The sequence below is a fragment of the Charadrius vociferus genome, unplaced genomic scaffold, assembly GCF_000708025.1.
Source record: "Charadrius vociferus isolate BGI_N301 unplaced genomic scaffold, ASM70802v2 scaffold38, whole genome shotgun sequence".
NCBI lineage: Eukaryota > Metazoa > Chordata > Aves > Charadriiformes > Charadriidae > Charadrius > Charadrius vociferus.
In genome coordinates, this window is record NW_009650176.1 from 3,415,409 (window position 1) to 3,436,626 (window position 21,218).

The 21,218-nt window shown below is 39.8% G+C and overlaps 1 protein-coding gene across 1 annotated transcript in view; it reads right to left on the reverse strand.

The window, feature by feature from the left end:
* Positions 1–21,218, reverse strand: part of DOCK1 (dedicator of cytokinesis 1) — a 304,390-nt gene that overhangs the window by 263,074 nt on the left and 20,098 nt on the right. Inside the window, exons 12-21 of the mRNA XM_009892748.1 lie at positions 18,724–18,803; positions 16,103–16,228; positions 14,488–14,612; positions 14,077–14,175; positions 12,822–12,894; positions 10,981–11,084; positions 10,317–10,500; positions 4,183–4,280; positions 702–791; positions 100–200 (exon numbers count right to left, since the gene is read on the reverse strand). Coding sequence (XP_009891050.1) covers positions 100–200; positions 702–791; positions 4,183–4,280; positions 10,317–10,500; positions 10,981–11,084; positions 12,822–12,894; positions 14,077–14,175; positions 14,488–14,612; positions 16,103–16,228; positions 18,724–18,803 — 1,080 coding nt within the window. The remainder of the gene's footprint in view (positions 1–99; positions 201–701; positions 792–4,182; positions 4,281–10,316; positions 10,501–10,980; positions 11,085–12,821; positions 12,895–14,076; positions 14,176–14,487; positions 14,613–16,102; positions 16,229–18,723; positions 18,804–21,218) is intronic.

Sequence of the window (21,218 nt, forward strand, 5' to 3'; positions counted from 1 at the left end):
TCCCACCCTCCCAGGCTCTATGGGCAAACGAGTAACTGAATCACGTTATCCGGAAATACTGTGCAAGCCACATTAGAAAAAGTAATTTTTAAAACTTACGTGTAGGCTAACGTAGCACTGAAATGCTTCTTAATGTAGGTTTCCAAGACAGGATTAAAATGTTGAAATTTTCTGTCAGCAATCAGTCCAATGATAAATACCTGGGGAAAAAACCCAGCATAATTATTGCATTACCTCAAAAACATCTTTAATATTCTATATTCACCCACCTTTACTTTCAGACAAGACGCATTAATAACATTAAAAACAAACAGGCTTTGGTTTTGATTATCGTCCCAATATATTAATATTCTGTGCTGTAAAAACTTCCTGCTCATGACAAAGTTTTGTTTTCCATGCAGAAACTTTCTGTTTCTGCTCTAAATTCTGCTGCCAAACCACTAAAATGACTGGACTTGAATGCTTCCATCTTTTCTGCGAAGATGACATGATGTAATCCAACCCCCTTTTGATCTGGTCCAACTGAAACGTCAAACATAAAAAAAAAAACCTTCCATGCATTTTAAATTAAATAGTAAGTAACTAAGAGCTAATAAGATCCATTCCCTCAGTAATCTTCATTCGAGCATTTACACCATGCTTGTTTTACTTATTCATTATTGCAGTACCTACATTTTATTCCATCCACAATGCAAACTTACCAAAGCATCAAACACTAATGTGTCAAATGTCTCACTCTCCGAGTTCTCCATCATTATGTTAAAAAGTGCGTCCAATGTATCTTGAAGAAACTACAAATAAATACACAAGTTATCACATTTTACAGGAAAAATTAATTTCAGACATCACACAGGTTTCTACTGACATACTTGTTTTCATTTATATAGTTTACTTATAGGAGTGACATTGTAAAAGTTAGCTGAAAAAAGGAAAGTTTCATGTTTTGTTTTTCAGCAAATTACGTTTTAGTTACATCGATTATCTACAGCTCTGTACCACTCAGAACAAAGAGGTCAGACATCACACTGGGTACACCTGAACAAGAAGTGTAATCTCTTACAGGGAACGAACTCAAATGTATTTCAGAACTCGGCTTCAACAGTCAACAGGACCATGCAGTTTCTGAAAACTGATGTTTCAAGAGCACAAACCAGACAAGCAACTCAGCCTCATGCCAAATAAATCACGTCACCCTCAGTCGTTCCGAGCTGAGCGACGCGAAGTGCACAGCACACCGCGTTTCCTGACCGCATCAGCTCAGATCCAGAGTGTCAGACGAGAGCGCACATGCCGGCACGGGAAACAGAGCGCACAACCTTCTGCCCCGGCCCAAAACCTACACGCCTCTATCCCTGTAACAGAGGCAGAGTCTTCACCAGCCGGGTGGCTGATCTGCGCAACACCGAAGTAAAAGCAGATTAGTGTCAGGGGATCCAAGCTAAGCAGAGGGACAAAAGCTGGTTTATGCACGAATAATTACAGTATTTCTTCCCAGTGACAGCAAGTAATCCATGCACGGCCCAGAGATACTCATCACCGCATTCGGTTTTATCAGCACGGGATTCTGCATCTGAGCATTCTCTTCCACCAGACGACACAAAAGCAACACGGGCTCCTCCGAGGCGGAGCGAGGACGGACCACGGCCTCAGTTTGTATTTGTTTTGGTCGAGAGAGAAGGGGTTCAACAGGGACTGTTCCAGCACGTCTGTCTCAAATGAAGTAAAAGTGGGTTTTGCCTTGTAGATGAGTAAGGTAGAGTTGAGGAAGAACGTCTGAACAACCAGATGGCAATTGCTGCCTCAGATTTCAACTAAAAAGGGATATTACACACACTGCGGGAGCGATGGAAAAAACTTGACTCCCACCTTCCTTCCTCAAAACTTTTTAGCTATGCAATGAGTCTCCGAGATCAAATGTGATTCCCTTGGACTATCTACTAAATCCAGAGTTAAATCTCAGGAATTAACCTCCATTTAGCAGCTCACTAACCACTGTTAAAAGCCAAAGTTCCTCAAAACAAGTGAATGTGGAGCCACAGTTCATGCTACTAATATCCGAAGATGAAAAAACAGAAAAGTCAAAATGCTTGCACCTGATTTTAGGCTGCAGTTCATAGTTTCACTATAGGATTTGGGAGGGGGAAAAAAAAAAAAAGGCAAAACCGATAGCTTCTCACAGTCCCATTCATTCAATAAAGAACACGTGCAAATAAAGCACATTTAACCAGCAGCTGGCAGTAAGGAAAGAGTAAGCACAGTTTTCAGCTTCGACAGGAGAAGTTTCTGTCTTGGTTTGAAGAGAAGTAGTACTCTCAGTCCCAAACACTGCCTGGCTAAGTCCCTTTAAAAACAAAGGATGGTTAGAAGGCTGCGTCACACCGATCAAGTCTTCACGTCACATTTAGACACAAAACACTGACTTTCATTAGCAGAGTTCAAATTCTAGATCTGTTCACAAGGACTTGCCGTAACAGCAAGAAGAATACAGGGTAGATGCTTTTAATGTATGAAGTGGCAGGAAAGCATTTCTGAGGTAGGGAGCTAGTGTGAATAATTCCTAGACTATGAGTTTACATTCTCATATCCTATAGACTGTATGCACAAACGGAGTCAGAGCCTCTGTTAAAGGGAGATAACATTTACAGTCTCCATATACTATTGAAACAGTCAAACACAGAATGAGTATCTTGGCTGATCTCTGCCCAGTGATAAATGAACACCAGTAGGCAGAGGTATTTTACTGGAGTTTTGAAAAAATAGAAATAGTTTAACAGAAAATTTGAGTATGTTTTATCAAATGCGGACTTTTTGTCATATACACAGCCTGTACCAGGTATCGTATATAAAAACATGAAGGACAAAGAAAAGCTGAAAGAATAGAAAGGAACAGTTACAAACTAGGTATTATGAACACGCAACACAAAGTCTACACAAAGATTCTCTGAACACTGCTGTTAACAGATGGGTAACGTAAACAGTGGTCTTCTATAAAAAGAATAAAAATGGTGAAGAGAGCAATATTAAAACATTCACTTTTCTGTCCTATGCATAAATCAAGTTCTGCCCAGGGAGAAGAATTCCGCAATAGGGAGAAAAGTATACGATTTCATGCGAGTCCTGCAAGAGCACAGGGAGGGGTGAGCATGTGCCAGGGAGAACTCGCTCCGATACTGCTTTTCCTTAAACCTCATTTGTGCTGCATCCCAATGCTTCTGAAATCACCAATATCCATCAAGCAGTAATCTGCTGTACGCGTTCTGAGGTCATTTGGAGAAGGGGGAAAATTCCAAACAACAGAACTATGACAATGTTTGGCAGAAGGAAGTATCAGTATCAAGTTTTTAGCTATCAAATGATCCACAACAAAATAGCAGCAGGTAGAACCTCCCTGAAAAACAAATCACGTGAGATACTATTTTCACCACACTCAAAGCATAATATCAGCAGTCTCAGATGTTTCAAGTTGAAGTTGTTTACTTCAAGATGAGGCATTTATTATGCTTCAATTAACCAAATTAAAATGCAGTGAAGTAAGACAACAACACTACATACCCTTAAGGGTCATCTGTCCCCAATACATTACATCTTTTGACACTCTTTTAGATTTGATTTATTACAATACGTTCAATAAAGTCCCAGCCTACTCTTTTCTACAGCTAAATCTGTCTTCATGTAGGTCTCTAAATCACTCAGTGGCCTTGGCAAATGTAAATAACTTGACACAGCTAAACGCTTTCATAAGAACTAACTTTCTTTAAAAAAATATCAGCAGCACGTAGTAGGATTGCATTCCACATCCATATATTAAAAATACATTTAATATCATCATGTAAGAATTTCAAGATGTTTTCACCTTGCACAGAAGAACGCCCTTTGCCTTCACGTGTCTGTATATAAAAATTCACTGAAGTGCTTAAAAAGCCCAACCTTACGTTTTCAGAAATTCGCATCTTACACGTGTTTTACCAGTACTCAACGGCTGAAATGTTCTTCGAGGGCAGGGAGAAGGGCAATAGCATCCTGAAGGCTGAGAGATACCTGGTTACAACTCAATGTGTGAGGTTTGGGGTGGGAAGGCAGGGGAGAGGGGAAGGGGAACAAAACAAAGATATGAATACCTCAAATATGGGATTCAGCACAGTTACGATACCATAGTTATTTTTAAATAAATTAACTTGTTACCTTAACCACTTCACCACCGTCAACTTTCATCAGCTGCTTCAAATTCTGCTGCAACAGGTTTGTGTTAGATCGCCATTTCAGAAGGCCCAAGAGATCAACTAGGGATAAGAAAAACAATTATATGAGGCAGGATATTTACTTTTGCTCACACCCCGTAGCTACAGTCAGGACAAATGGGTTTACTTCCCTAGGTCAGCCGTTTTCACTGGACAACAACGTGTTTCTAGTAAGCCTCTGACACTGCAGAAACCTAGTACAATGCTTCTATCATGAAAGAGCTCTGAAAGGCTCTCAAAAAAGCAGACTGCTTTCAAAATGTCAGCATGAAAATCTAGGCCAAGAAAGTCTGATCCCTCAGTTTTAATTTGTTGTACACAACAGTTGTGTTTTTAGAAAAAGCTGCCAAAATGAAATGAGTCAGCCACCAACACAGTCACATCCACAGGGCCGTGACTCTTCCAGCATTAATGTTTCTAGCTTCTTTGCTCTCACTGAATAAACTGAAAAGAAAATAAGGCACAATGCAAGACAAACAGTTGCAAACTAGGCTAATTCAGTGGAAAGCTGTCTGCTTAATAACTTATAATGCCCAAAATTTCTTGGTTGCTTCTGAGTGATGGAGAGCTATGGTACAGATCTCATCACGAAACATGTCCACTGCAGATGGTCTTGTGCCCAGACTCTACATCCCACTATTAAGATCACATCACTTCAGCATTCACTGATAAATAAGGCAAGCTCTCACTTTTTTATTAGTCATAAAGAGCTACAACGCCATTTTTCATTTTCTTTTAAGGAAAACTCACGAGGCAACTAAGAGTTGGGGTTCCCCCGCAAATAAGCACGCTGGGGAATACAAACAGCCCCAGGGGAGCAGCAGTACCTGAAACCCACCCCAGCGTTTGTTGAGATGCGACCTGAACTGACCACAAACCCAACCCCCCAAGCTCCTCCTGCCTTAGCCAAACGAGCACCGGGGAAAAGTTCCTCCCTGCCCCATTAAAAGTCACTTTTCAGCACTAAACAAAACTATCCACAAGTCATCCTCAGTCGAAGCCCCTAAAGAGAGACAAACAGGAGATTTCAATTTGAAGAGTGTCTACCTTCAAGCTTAGCCACCCAATTACTACCGCACATTACCCCCAGCCCCCCCATGTGGCTGATAGTACGGGAATTCTGCCCAATGTAACTCTTAAAGAGTAAGGAGAGACGGCTTCTCCCGACCAATACCGCCTCACTTCTTTTATTCAGCCTTTCAAAGCAACCAATAAAATGTTTACCAAGGCATGCATCTGCAGAGTATATTCGGGAAATTATATGCAAAGACACAGAGCAGCTGCTATACCTTTCCCCAAAATCTTTCATTCTAAGCAATAAATAGTTATTTTTAGTTGAATGGACTGCAGTTCTCCCTGGGACAGATTCCCCTGTGAGCAGCACACAAACCAAGCCCTCTTATCATCTAACTGGGAGTAGAAGTAAAGACCATTTTGCTACATTAGAGCTTTGAACAATCCAAGCCCTCACTTTTTTTAATTTTTTATTATTTTTTTTTTAATATAACCTATAAGAAGCCTATAGGCTGAAACCAAAGTCGTAGAAACTCAACATCAAAAGAAAAATTGCTTCTGGAAGAAAAGTAAAGATGCCTCTATGAGTTATTCAAAGCGTTTCATGAATATGTTTATATCAGCTTTCCGCAACTGAATCTGGTTTCAGTCTGACTTCTAAAAAGGCATCAGCTTGACAAAAGAAATGATCTGAACAAAAGCCAGCCCACAGACTAGCTCTGAACGGCATCATGTATTGCCCCAAGAAAACAAACCCACATGTACTTTCAGCGTGATGACACAGCAAATGCTAAATGAATATACATGTGTGAGCAGAAAATGTCAATGTAGTACAACTACCAGAAAAAGAAAAATAAGTTACAGTGTACAGTAAAAATGCACATTCAATCTGTTACTGCAAGCATTAACCCCAGAAAAGTACCAGTTGGTCAGTTAATCCTACTCATTTAATAGGTCTAGGTACAAAATAATACAGGAAGCAGACTAGGGTAAGAACGTAAACCAGCATTTTAGCCTATAATAAATAGTAATTACTGCAGTCTGCCTAGGACAAGTGAAATTTATGTCATTGGAAAATATCAGAGGAAGAAGACAGAACGAGGATTTTCATTTGCTAAGGGTCAGAAGAGACACGTAGCCTGCCAAGGAGCCAACAGCAACTTTACTTGGGTCAGCGTAACTTATTACATTGACTGCGTATGAAGATTTTCTTTTACATCAAATTTAGCAATTGGAAGCAGATGGTCCAACTTCCTGGTTATATACTTTCCTTGACCTGTATCTATGCAACAGTTTCCCTATAGAGATACTCAAACTCTTCTCAAAGCACAGTCACTGAATTGAGATAATATTTCCACTCTAATTAAATTTCTATGTGTTCTTTGAAATAATTTTCCCTCAAATTTAAGCATTTGATTTTCTACTTTTTATGACTTGTTTTAATTCTGTATTTGCATCTTCATCTTTATGCCGCTGTAGCACCTGAATTTGTCACATCATATGTATTGCTGCTTTTTTTTTTTTTTTTAAAGTATTAATTGTGCTGAAGTAAAATTCCTCTCAACTGTTTTCCGAAAGCCTTGTCTCCTTGGCTCCTTGAAGTCTTAACTCCAGATCAGTAACAGTCGCTATTACCTAGAGGTTTGAGTCCTTCAGGCAGAAAAGAAAACATAGAAATACTTTCAATAAGCCTCACAGACACCCTGGATGCTTCACAACAGCAAATACACAGGTAGAACACTAGACAGCTCTCTGGCTACTGGCAATCAGAAAAATTCTCGAGCAAGTCCATTAATGCAATTTCAGTTCTATTCCCATCCCCGATCATAAATGGATATCCATCTTGATAGCCCTGTAAAGGGCACTGGTAAGATTTATTATCCGCAAGTAGTCTTCATGGAGAAGGGGGTGTTGCTTGTGATGCCATTTTGCCCCTCCCTCTGGATTTCCTGGGATCTCCAGCTTCTAGTTAACAGAAAAAGAAGATTCGAATACCAGAATCGCCTTGCGTATGCAGGAGAAAACAGACCTCAGTTTGTCATAGCTCAGCAGGCGGCTCAGAAAAAGGAAGACAAAAATCAGCGCATAACCTTGACTTGGATGTGCCATCAGGAATGGATCCAAAGCAGACCTTGCTATCTGTTTACCCTAAGAACAGAAAGCCCAACATTGCCCACCCCAGAGAGATCTACTGAGATGCTGTCAGCTGCAAGCAGACATCCCATAACACATGGGATCAAACTGCTCACTTCTGACCTTAAAAAAAAAAAAGAAAAACCCTAAAGAAAACCAAAGAAAAACACTAAAAAAATAATATTAAAAAAAAAACCCACAAACTTGGGGTGTCTGCTGATGCGTTCAGCGCCCCAAAACATGTAACCAGCAGCAAAGCAAGTGTGAGGTGTCCAAGAGTCAACCACCCCCTAGAGAAGGTGGGGACCCAGTGCCACACTGCCTGTTAATGCAGGCGGTGACAGCGGCACTGCTGGTCATGACTTGAAACGCACACATAGTTTCATACAGTTTCATACCAATTCTGAAATTCCAGAGTTTTAATACAAAAGCTCTGTTTCGTTACACAAAAAACGCAAAGTGTTTCTCCAGCCCATAAAGGACATATCTGTTACAGAAAGTCTTGAGAGAAGAATAAAGTCATGCACGGCCACAGTCCTGTGGATATGGGAGGAAGAACGTTCTCTTCTGCCTCAGATAGCAAAGGAGGAGAATCGGGACAAGAGGTGAAGTGATGATGAGCAGCAGCTTCTGACGCCTCCAAGAGCTGATCTCACCGATTCCTGAGGAGGTTGGGTTGGGTTTGTTTTTTTTTTTTCTTGTTTTTAAATGGTCCTCCTCTTTGGCTTACATTGCTACTCTTCCTCAAAATTAAATGCAAAATCTAAGAAAAGGCCAGGAAACGTGTTGGCATCACACATTCTGCCAGGAATCACTAACAACTGCTCAAATGTTAACTAAGCAGATACTTCATACTATCACTTTCTCTCAAAGAAAATAGCTGAAGTCTTACCAGTGGCCAAGTTTGCTATTTTGGAGATTTTTCAGATGGTAAGGGCATCACTTACTAACATAAAAGCAAAATTAATAACTTGCAGTTCATAGAGAACTGAAGTCAAGTGAGTGTTCAAAGAGCTTATATACAAAAAAGTAGTCTGCAACATCAAATACAATGCAGAAAGAGCCATATGATTTATTAACATACTTTCAGAATTACTAAAAATAAGTCTTAAAGCCAATTCTAAATGGAGAATGAAGAAAGAACTATTACAGATGACCAAAAGGAGAAAATTACGTTTTGGCTTAACATTTTGGTACATGAAGATAACCATGGATTTTTACTTACTTATTTTTAAGAAACTTAAAGGAAGAATATTAACCAACAATTTTACAGAAGTTAAAATCAGCTTCAGAAACTATAATCTGAACAGCTCTGCCAATTTTTAGATTAAAAAAATGATACTTGAGGGAGGAATTTAATGATGAATTTTTTTTGTTTCTCTTCTAAATTGCTTAGGGATACATGGTGATCTTGTTTAACAATGTCAAAATACTTTGAAGAAAGAGAAAAGGTTTTGGCAACTTTGAGAAAAAGTTTCACAGACAACATAATTAACAGTAATGTTAAATAAAGATCAAAAGTTCAAAGCAGATTATATGTAAATTAAGCACGAAACAATACTCAGTCTTAATTCTAATTATATTTCTGTTAAAGCAACGTCAATATATCGATCACTGTGAAATATTCCTAATTGCTAATAAGCACTAGGCAAGACTGAGGAATACAAAAACCCCAATCTTGTCACAAACAAAAAGCAGCTCAATTCCACATGCGTTCTACAAAACCCCCAAACCACTGTGTTCCTGGTGAGCTACGATCCCATCTTTCCTACGAAATTCCAAAAACATTACCAAATTTTTTTGCTAAACACCCTCTGAGGCTGCAAGGCTGCCAGACTGCAGTGAATCTGATGTGCTCTGAATACGAAACACCTTGGATGTGCTGTAACTGAGATGCCACTGAAAAACACTGCAATAAAACTGTGAGTTGACTGCGAAGTGGTACCAGACTCGTAACTTTCCCCCTGGACAGAGGAGGACTCATTAACGTGCCAATCCAATCATTACTCCCACCCACCCCCTGTCCCAAGCCCTCCTCATCCACAACCTCGACTCCCAACAGATCTCTCCGAACTGAGCCCTCCCTCCTCCTGAGTCACGAAGGAATGATCCCTTTCCCTGGCATGACTCACTCACATCTCAATGACCCACCCACACTCCCGAGCCTACTTCGGCGCAGAGAACAAGGGACCGCTCCATGGCAACCAAGCACAAAAATTACAGAGAAGGCACCGTCTGGAAATGTGAAATATTTGCTTTGGTGGCTGCCATCAGCTCCGCTTTCCACAGCCTTTGGATGCAGTCAGCCAGCTGACAAATACACATGAAAGATGTCTAGAAGGCAAGTTTTAAAAGGAACAAAATATGCCAACTCCATTCCTGGTGCTCTGTGTTCACGTGAGGATGTGCAAACATGAGAGTGACCTCCATGCAGTACATTCTCACGCTCACATCAGCGCTTTCTTCAGGCCTAAAACAGGGATACTGTGCCTTGGAAATGACATACAGCAGCTTATTTGGGAGCCGAGCTGTGATATTACCTACTCCTGAAAGCAAACTCATCCTTTTCCTTAGTGCTATTATTCATACCCAAGAGAAGTAAAGCGCCACAGAGGCTGTTTTCTGTGTACTTCAGTATAAAAATCTCAACTACATGGCAAACAACATTCCCGTTTCCATTTAATTTGGATTCTTCTTCTTTTTTTCCTTACAGACAAGTACTGCTCTATAGCAAAACAAAGCCCACGGGCGCAGAAAAGGTTGGATAGTACGCACACACTCCGTAGATGCTTCTGCATCCAATCCAAGACTGCGGCAAACAACCCACCGTGCATTCACAGAGGAAGGGTGACGGAAAAGGCAGGAAAGTCAGTGCATGCAACCCCACTCCAACTGCAAGGAGCAGAAGCTCCAGCAGTTCTATCAACTTACCGTTCTGGGTAAGTTTTGTTGAACAAACGAGAGTAGAAATCTGGAAGGAGTCTTTGCTGATGGTGCAGCTTCCGAGGTTCTGCATACTCTTCCCTGTTGCAGAGTGTCCCTTTTCCTCCAATTCTATTTTAGTGGACGGCAGACTTAAATACGTCGAGGCATCCTCCAGCTTCTTTGCTTCTGCCTACAGCAGTGTTTTAAGTAAAATAGGAAACAATTTTAAAATATCTAAATATCTAGTAAAAAGCCTTGATAATAATAAAATTTTATATTTACAGTGGATTTTCTTAGGTTTGCTCTAGAAATGGAGCTATCCAATGGGTCTTTAACATCAGTAATTTAGCAGTAACCTGTCTACAGATTAGAGCCAAGATGTGGTATTTAAAGGGCTAGAGAAGTAACTTTTCCCAGACACGAAAACACAGATAAAACTCCATAATAAGCACCTTAAAAATTAAAACATGCTCAGTAAAGCATACTCCAGGTTTAACAATCAATCTGCCAAACATGCAAATTGCACAGTACTTACTATTCAGTTGCCTGATCTAACAGAATAGTCGGTAACATTTTTCTGTGCAATTCTGTAACAATAATTCACTAGAAGTCAGTAGTACTCACACTGAGCTAGCTACTACGGAAAGACTAAAGGATCTCAAAATTCTACCTTGTAAACGATAAGGTCATGTTCTCCATCTCTCAAAGTTGTTCCATCATATCTCATGAGCTTCACAAATGCTAGGGCAAATATTTTCTCAGATTTATCTTTGGCTGTTACAAAACAAAAGAAAAAAGTGTAATTAAGTATTTGATACTAGTACAGACAGTCCACCTAATCTCAAAAACATGGATAACCTACAAATGAATGACCATAATAAAGATTCTCAGTTGAAGAAAAGGTACAAGAAATTGGAAGAAACTCAAGATAGAACCAAAAAGATGAGAAATAAATGCTTAAGAATCTGACCATGGCAACAGTAACCAGATGCTTAATATTTCTCTATTCTGCGTGGGGATTTAGAAAGCTGAATTAAGGCAACTTTTTCAAAACAGAACAGAAATTTGATGCATTTATAACGTTCAGGTTTTTCAGAGTTAGAAAAATGGCAGTGCTTGGTACCTGGAACAACAATTTAAAGACCAGCACTGAGGATCTCATCAGGGCTCTACCATTTACAGGGGGAATATTGGAAACAGAACAGAAACTGGATCCATAACTACAGATGACGTGCCTAAGTTTCTGAAAGCTGTCCCACTCTACAACTAATATGAAATAGAAAATGCATTCAGTTTGCTCTCGTTGTTCAAAATTTGTTGTCAAAAATGAAGTAAAACAAAGCCCTGGGGCAAGTAGAAGTCAAAGTTAAGAAGTAAAGCCAGAAGGAAAGTGCAATCAACTTGGGACAGACCAAGCAGCCTGTTAGAAAGCCCTGCAGCCCTTAAGCACAGCCTCTAATTAGTATTTAAACCATGGCCAACTTAAATTTTTGAGTCATCATAAGAATATCTCTCTCTAGTAATTTGTAGTGCACAATCATAATTTTGACACTAATGACACTAATTTTCTGCACATTGTTTTCATTAGCAAGTATCATTGTCTAAACTAAGTAAATCTTTTATTAATGATCAATTTGCAAAATATACAGCTTCAATTAAAGAACTGCTACGGGGTAATGTACTACAGACTACACACATAAGTATACATGGAGAGTTACGCATCTTAAAATGCATCCAGCGGACACTACTCGATTAACGCTTTTGTCTACAAATTTGTTCTGCAGCAAAAAAGTTTTCCTGCAGATTTTGCGAGGCTTTCCGATCAAGCGAGGCAGCCCCTGTAATCACTATATGGAATAAACATTATCACAGCTAAGGCAAATCCCCAAACTTTACTACAAAACAACTGCTGACAAATGGAAGATGTCTAGCTGTCTCGATCTGATCCTTAACTGCTCAAAGCACCTCAGCTGCCAGCAACATTACAGGAAAGCTGAGGAAAACCACAAGCTCTCAAATATATTTTAGACCAAAATTACTTCAAAACAACCACAAGTCAGTCTGAGAACCAGAAGCAGAGGCCAAGTTTCTTTACAGCTAAGTCTACAATTACTGATATTAAGCCTACTGTAAACTCTTTCATGTTCCCATTTCACACGTGGGGTTGTTAAATATCTTTACTACTCCCCACCCACCTACCTCTGAGATATACAAAACCACAACCCTTTCGGTTGCTAACTGAACTAGCTTTATCCACTAGCCCTTTTGTTTGACTTGGAGAAATAACTGGGCAGGAAAGGAAAAAAACTGATGTCGATAGGTAAGAGTAAGGAAGACATAAAGGGAAAAAGAAGCTGAGATGCTAACGTAAAATAAAGCAGGCAAAAGACTTATCCCCGCACTAAAAGTGATTCCAATAGTCAGTTACAGATTAGGATCATTACGCCTGTTTCAGCACATTTTGGCACCAGACACTGACAAGAACCATAATGACAAGGCTGAATTACTCACAGTCCTGTGATGATCTATGACGGAACGTGAACCTTAAATGACTGCGGTTCACATCTTCAATGGGGATTGCGACCTTCACACATTGGGAAAGAGGACAGAGAAAGAAAACAGTCAGTACAGTATCTTCAAACACCATCAACCACTACCAAATCTCACCTAGACATCTTTCAACAATATGTGTGGCGCTTTCAAAGAGATTAATGTTAAGTACCAGTTTCATTTTGCCATAGAAGACCTTGAAAGGTCATAGATTCCCCAGGAAAATCACCAATTCTTGCACCAAGAGAGAAGGAATGAATCAAGCCTTTTAAGTTACCCGACAAGACCTGCAACTTCAGATGTTGGGCTGTAACATCAAAGCCTTCCTTACCATGCCCCTCGGCTCAGGATTGAGCCCCTCTTGAGTCTGACTGGTAGAGATGAACTTGACAACCAACAGCAGCAAAGCAAAAATTCTTAAGGTATCCATTATCTACGCAAAACTCGTACTATATATACTATTAGGGTATCTCTGATCCACACGGAAGCAATGTGCAGAGATGTAAGCAAGGCTCTTCTCCCCAGCATTTTTGCTACAGCTGTCGTACCTCCTAAATCATACCCATGTTCAGGCTCTGTGCTGTACATTGCTCCCCAACACCACAGCTAGGCTGCTGCCATTCCCTTGCAGCCACTTTCTGCCTACAGATGCAACAAGTGAACCTTTGGACTTAAAGTAACGGTGTGGGGAGTAGCTCTAAGTCCCTTCTCAGCACACGTGTACTGTTCCCACTGACTACAGCTAGACACAATATATTTTATAAAGCTAACATCAGCCTCCTGTAATATTCAAACTTGGCATTTAAGCTAAAATGTTATTACCAAAGCAAATTCAGCAAGTGTAAAGCACCATCAGCCAGATCCCAAAACACTGATGAGTTCAACACTATGGCAATTATGTTTTAAGGTTAATATCCTGCTTCTCTAGGTCAGCTTCATGGAAATAGAGTAAACCACTCCTAAACAGATGTTGGAGTGCCCCTGCAAAAGCCTTCTTGACCAAAAGGATGAAATAAAATTCATCATGCAATAAAAGTTAAATCTATTTTCCAGCCATCTCTGAAAGCCTCCCTTAGTTGAGCTATTCCTTTGGTCCTGCTAAACACAATCACAAGCATTGAATTTCCCCAGTTTTCTTTCTCAAGGGCTCCCACTGAAACCTCTATTAATTGTACATTAACCCACACAGAGGAAGTTATTGTAACAGTTTATATACCTTCACAGTCTCAAACCAGCGAGGCTGCTTTACTTGGTAATATATTACTGACTTGTACTCTGAGATGGCTTCATCACCAGCGCCAGGAAAGATAACACTCTTGAAAACACAAACAAAAGAGAGAATGTTTATATCCATCTTAAACTCCACTTTTTCATTCAAATAAACAAAAAAAAAAAATTAGTGAAGTTGGTCAAAATAAGACAGAATGGCTCATGCTCAGAGCTCCTCATGAAATTAGGATCGAAGTGCATGCACTGATATGCCAATGTATTTAGTTATGACAAAGGAGAAAATCTGGTTGTAAATAAAAATATGGACTGAAGTTGACAAATAGAGAAAGATGTTGAAAAGGCTTAAATCGGTATGTATCAAAATCAGAAAATCTCCAGATGTTAAGAACTTTAATACCTCTAGTCTTTTGCCATCTTCATCATAAACAGATACTGTAACTTCTACATTCTTTGCCGTTGTTTTACTGCCTTTGTCAAAGTCTCCCTGAACCAATGTTACATAGATATCATTACGAACATCACCTAAAACAAAAAGCAAAGCACAACATTCTTAGCAATTTTCACAGTATACCTATTGATTTGTGAAACCAATGACGCATAGAAACAATGACCGACACATCTCAGCAACAGCAATCATACATATACGTGGCAAAACACTTTAAAGCCATGGTACCTTGAACATTCAAAACTAGTTCTGCTGAAAGCAGCTGTTTAGCTACAATCGTGCTAAGACTTCTAAAATCTGAACTATGAACTCACAGTGCAGCAAGCTGAATCTAACAAACAAACAAAAAATAAAAATCACACATTGTTTCTGGACTGAAAGAATACCACACCATCATTAAGAGTATGTACCATATCGATCAAAAGACACCTCAGTTCCTTTTTTTTTTTTTTAAAAAAAAAATTGTTTGGTTTTTCTTTTTTATACAACTTCTTTCAGTATTAATTTGAATGGATGAATTTCAACACAGTCAATTTATCACATACACAGGTATTTTGCAGTTTTAAAATATTTAAGCAGCCTACAGAGATCTCTTTACCTTGTTACATTGGGAAGTGGTTTGACTTTTTTGCTGGGTTGGGGTTCCAGGGGAGGTTTGTGTTTAGCTTTGTCTTCAAATGGTCTTCAACTACACCCCAATTCAATTGAAATTTTGAAAATGAATTGTGGAAACAGGGGATTTCCAATAATTTCATGAGGCAGATGGTTTACGTGCCAACACACGATCACAACAAGCAGAGGTGCTGAGGCACTTACACCATACTGGGTGCACAGTAAAAGAACTGACAAATGCACAGTCAGCAACCACACGGAGAGCTGGAACTGGGATGTTTTTTGAAAATATCTAATAGATCCTCCAGAGCCCATCAATCTGAAAAGGACAGTGCAGAGTTTTTCTGTAGTCTGTTGCTTATGGAAATTTTTATTTTGAGAAGCAGCACATTTTGGGTTTGTGGGGTTTTTTTTTTTTTTGTAAACACCAGAATTGAACGTCCACAGAACACATGTATTAAGAAAAAAAGACAGTATGCCTTTCTTTCAAATACATTATGCAAATGTAGTACAAACTCTAAGAGACTTGCATATCTCTAAGTCAAGCCTGTTCCTCTGAAAAATCTTTCTGGTTTGGATTCATCACAGGATATAAGCTTTACCCAGGCCCTTGCTAGGGAGAGAATATGAAGCATTTGCTTTGTATATGTTTTTCTTCACTGGAGAAAGAGGAGAATTTCTACTGCCACTGTGATATCACATCTTTGGCGGGGGCGGGGGGGAGGGGGGTGTGTTAGTTGTATTTATTTATCCAGCACCTGTAGCAGGTATTACCAAAGTATTGCATGTTTCTTTCAAATGAGATAAAATACTTCGACGATCCATTATTTCTAATGTACACCATACCTCAAATTCATCCTTTTTTTTTTTTTCCCCTGCCAAAGCTTCCATATATAGAGATATTTAAAGAAGGTTAAACTATAACAAAGCAGCATTAACTGACACAATGGCTTACCGGGCATAATAATCTCAGGAAAGCCCATTTTCCGAGCCACGGCTGTTGATCTATCCACTAAGTGTGGAAACTCTTTCCTAATCTGATGGATATCTCCTGGAAGAAGCTTCAAAGTCACCCACAAACCTGTCGTGTAAAAACCACAATTATTAAACTGGTGGTTTTTTCTAGTTACTCAAGATTTCTTTTTATACATTTTAAAATGTAAGAACAAACATTAAGATAATTGCTCTTCATTTACAAAAAAATACACTTTACAAATTATATTAAAATACTGAAAAAATCCCCACCACTTCAAGCAGAAACAGGAGTACAGCACACATCAGTATATCTGATTATATCAGACTTTCTGAAAAGCTGCATAAAATCCTCAACTAGAAGGGCTGGCTAATAAAAAACCTGAGAAACTGGAAATCCGTGCAAGATAAGGATTTGGGCCTTTGTATTGTACACTTTGCAGCAATACCATCTAGAAGGCGTCTTGGTAGGGAGGAGTCAGGCAGACGTTCAAAAGCAGATGCACACAGCTTCCCATACACAGGCTTACTGAAGCCCAAAGTTTTAATCACAGTCTAAAAATTTCAATGGAACAGGTCTCCATTCAGACGAAAACCAAGTTAGCAGTAGCGTACAACATAAACTGGAAGAAGGAAACCCTCGATTATCAGCTGGACCCACTGAAGTCTGGGCTGTGAAGGTGGAAACAGGCCTCCTGTGCCTTCGGCACAAAGCTGGAGTGAACCAGAGGAACCCCTCCTCCCTGCAGAACTTTGAGAAGTAGACTTCTCTCATCGCTTAAGTATTCCACAAAGGGTCTCGTGGAAATACAGTTATTAAACCATTAGCAGAACTGCCTCAAGCTTTCATCTCTCCTTTGAACTCTCACAAGTTCTTTCTAATGAAATGTTTATCTTCCACAAGAAGAAAGAGAAGTGGCAATGTTGATTTGAATGGGAAAACTGACGTATTACAACCAATATTGAGATGCCAACAGAGAGAGCACCAACAGCAGACACGTACCCTGAATTGATGCATCACCACCACCCCCGTAAGTTGTTTTTACTGCACTGAGCACACAGAAATCTACAGCATCAGCTTTACGCAGTTGACATTTTTCTCTTCAGTAGCAGAAGGCACCACTAAAAAGCCACTGCTTGCCAACCAACATCAGGCACACTTGTTATAGGAAAAAGAAAGATACCAAAGGATGGGGGGACGGAGGGGGGAAGTCTTACACACTTGGTAGAGTGACTGGCAGTCAAGTTAAAGCATGAAATAATTACAGCAGCAATTTGCAGAAGAAAACCCTAAAATTAAAATCTATGAAAAATACCAAAAAAAATATTCATCTCTAAACCAAATTGTGGGTTACCCTGTTACACACACAATTAACTATGCATTCATTCTGTATACATTTGGCAGCTAGCTCTCTTTTCTATTAAAGTCTCTTATAAAAGGCTATATGCTGACTTACTGCCAGAGATGGTTCTAACAGCTGCTATTTCATTAAACACTAACTGTACCTACACTGACTGGCTCAGCAATAACTCTTAATCCTTTCCCGTTTGCCTGGGCGCCTTTCTTAGGGAGACAATCTGAAATGAATCAAAGCAGCTGAAATGTTTCCTGCTTTCTGATACATATTGGCCGCAGGTGAAAACAAAGGGGGGAAGCAGATCTAAGTTCTGCCCTTTAGCTAATGGATAATTTTTTAAAAAGTTTATTTAGGTTTTTATTTTCTATTAATTAGTAAAAACCAGCAAAAAAGTTTATGATTTTCCTGGGGTCTATCCTTCAGATACTCCCTACAGGTGATACAGACATTCACATACTCAGCATTTGTTGGAAACTCCGCGCTGGTCTGCGTAACACCGTATTAATCCAGACTCCCCAAAAAAATAGTGAAGTCAGTGCAGCAGTAACTGAGCCATCACACAATTCACTTTTTAACTGGTAGCTACGTTACGATCATGAAGTGTTGTATACATAGACACACATTAAAAAAACCCAACCCAGACTTTGGAGGTTAACTCAGCTTCCTGTTGGCCGAGCAGAGGCTGCGTTAGGCACAGTGACCCCACCAGCCCGCGAGAGAAGGTACCCGCAGGGCTGCCTTGCTCTGGCTCCGTCCTCGCCACCTCCGAGCTCGGGGGGTGCGGTGCCGGCGGGAGCAATGCCCCCATCTTCTGGAGAGGAAGCCAAATGCTGCGAGCGCAGCTGCCAAGTGGAAAAACAAGGCAAAGGATGGGAAGGAAGAAAACATCCCTTCCTTCAATAGGAGGAGGCTAAAGGCTCAAGGGCACAAGAGACGACTCCCTGAGTCACCGTTTCCAGTACAGAAATATAAAGATGTCCAAGTGATGGATAAGGCAGAGAACGGACAGACAATCTGTAGAGTTAACATGGGGCGGGGGAAAGGTGTGAGATGGGGGATAGCAGAATGAGCCCTGAAGGATGGGGGGGGGAACAAACCGTGCAAACACATTTTCTGTTACCAAACGGCAGTGAACAAATGAAGGTAATATTGTGCACCTGTGATTCCAAAAATTAAAATCAACACACGTTGCAAACAAAGCGATGAGCAGTTTTATACACCAGTGTATACAAAAAACAGTACATACCCTGACCCTTGTGGTTAACTTCTTTAGCAGCAATCACTTTGTTTATAACAGTCTGAAGGAAATCATTCTCCCCTGCCACCCTGGGTGAAAAACGGGATGATATGTTCAGCTGCTTGTGTCGAATGGCGTCATCCAACGCTAGCCTGGAGGATGCACATGACGACCAACACCAGGAAACAAAGGGTCACAGAAAACCAGAAGTCACAGTAACAAGGGAACACAAAAGATCATATCATAGTTGTGACAAAGAGTTTTTATTAGTCAACGCAAGACAAAGGACAGGAAAGGTAACAAGAAAGACAGAGGAAGATCATTAATCAGAAGAATGCTGATCTACCACCGAGAAGTACAGCACACCTGCGTTGTTACTTCTCCCTTCGGGGACATGCATGCACGGGCCCCAGGAGCACTTCGCGAGGATAAGGAAGGATGTCTCCCACCCGAGAATCCCCTGTTAAGCAGTGAAAACCTATACCGGCAGTTTTCTCCTTAATCTATATAGCAGACTGGCCCTGCAACACTCCCAGGGTCACTTCTGTCACTCTATAGGTTAAGCAGCAGTGCATACCGTCTGAAGGAAAAGCTACTGTAAATCTCACAGAAATGGCATAGGAAAAGAAAAGCAGATAATCCAAACGTACTGTTAAACTTGATGAACAAATGGAAAGATGGAAACTATAAATAAACAGCAGCATTAAGTGTCATTTAAGTAATCTTGCCAAGTGCTTCTGAAAGCCATTGTGTTGGTGGCTAGTGAATGAATACAAACAAACAAAGATATGAAAATAGAATTGCATGTGGTACAACAGAAGCAAAGCATGGAATGAGAAGAAAAATGTAGCTCATATATAAAGCCTAAGTCTACGTTGGAAATAATGACACCGGTATTCATTGCTTGTTTTCGTATTATTCATACTCTTTGGAATATACTTTTTTTTTCAGAAGAATGTTTTAATTTACTGCGGGAAAAAAATAAATCACATTGTACATCTTTTCAAAAAGCTGATTTATATATACAGAAAAAATAAATCAGTGTTAACGGAGCAGAAAACTAGATGTTCCATTAGCATCCACTTTGATACACAAAGATTCATTTTCATAGCATACTTCCACACTCACTAAAAAATAAGCTTGCTATTGTTTACCACACAATAGACATATCATGAATGCACTCTTCCCTAAAAACTCCGGTTTTTCTCTGAAAAATGGGATTGTACTTCTGATTTTCACATTAACGCCCTCTACACGGCTCCAGCGACACTGCTGCATACCGACGAGACCGTTTCAGACCCGAGGCGTACACCTGCTCGGCTCCTGACAGCACCTGCAGACCTGGCAATCCTCGCAGTAGCCCGACATCTTCAAGCCGTAAGGGCTTCCTGAATTAAGCCTATTTACCAAAATTAACTTGAGATTACATTATTTCAAGCTGCTTTTTTTGTTTTTTTTTTTTTTAAATATTATTAAAAGCCCTCTGAATATCCATTAGTACATTAATCAAGGAATTTAGCTAACATAACTATGTTTTGCCTTTTTGAACAGATGGCAGTCTAACATCTCACACAACTTGAAAACTAAGCATTCGTATTTTATGCACATTTGACTTATCCCTTCAACCTTTCCCCACTTCATGGAATAAAAAAAAAAAAGACCCTATGAACTATGGATGGAACAGAGTATTTGCCACACATTCTCTTTTTGTTAATAAGCTTTTACTTCAAAAGCACTTTCTCTGCACACCTCTATATATTCACAAAAATTCAGACTATTAAACCCATATTTCTTAATATGGTTTTGTGGCTTGAAGTCAAAACTGATCTTTGATATTACGTTAAATTCATACACGTCCGAACTTTACAGGACACCAACTCCAGATTTGCTACTAGCCAATTTAATTATTGTAAAATAGTATCTATCAAACTCCATGTCAGCAACGTTAGAGTGAGTGTGGGGAGTTCTGCAGTCTTAGATAACTTAAAGTAAGACCGGGACCACGTAGCAGACTGCTCGCCTTGATTCTGTGAACCAGCTGTAAGCAGTATGTGCAGCAGAAACATCCTCTCCCTTACTATCCAACCAAAATACTTAAGGTTTTTGGTAAGCCTCACATGATAAAGTTGAATTCTGAGAAGATGCTGCAGGAGGTATATCAAGTCATCTTTCAAATTCTCAACTGTTGTTTGTACTCCAATTACTGTGGCCCCTACTATGAAATTATATCTGCTACCAAGAAAAAGATAAATGCTATCATTAACCAATTTCACAGAAGTCACCTGCAGTGGATGTTGGCAACACTGACGGTCTTTATCAAACTCCGGCAGAGCTAAACCAGCAACACACTTATTTTAAGCATTTCACCTCTTACACATTATCATCCTGACATCCTTAAATAAAAAGAAAAACCGGGAACGCATGCTTTAAACTCAAGACTTAAAAATATAAAAGTTTCTAGAGCTATCACTATTATAACTAACTGGAAATTACCAGAAGATATA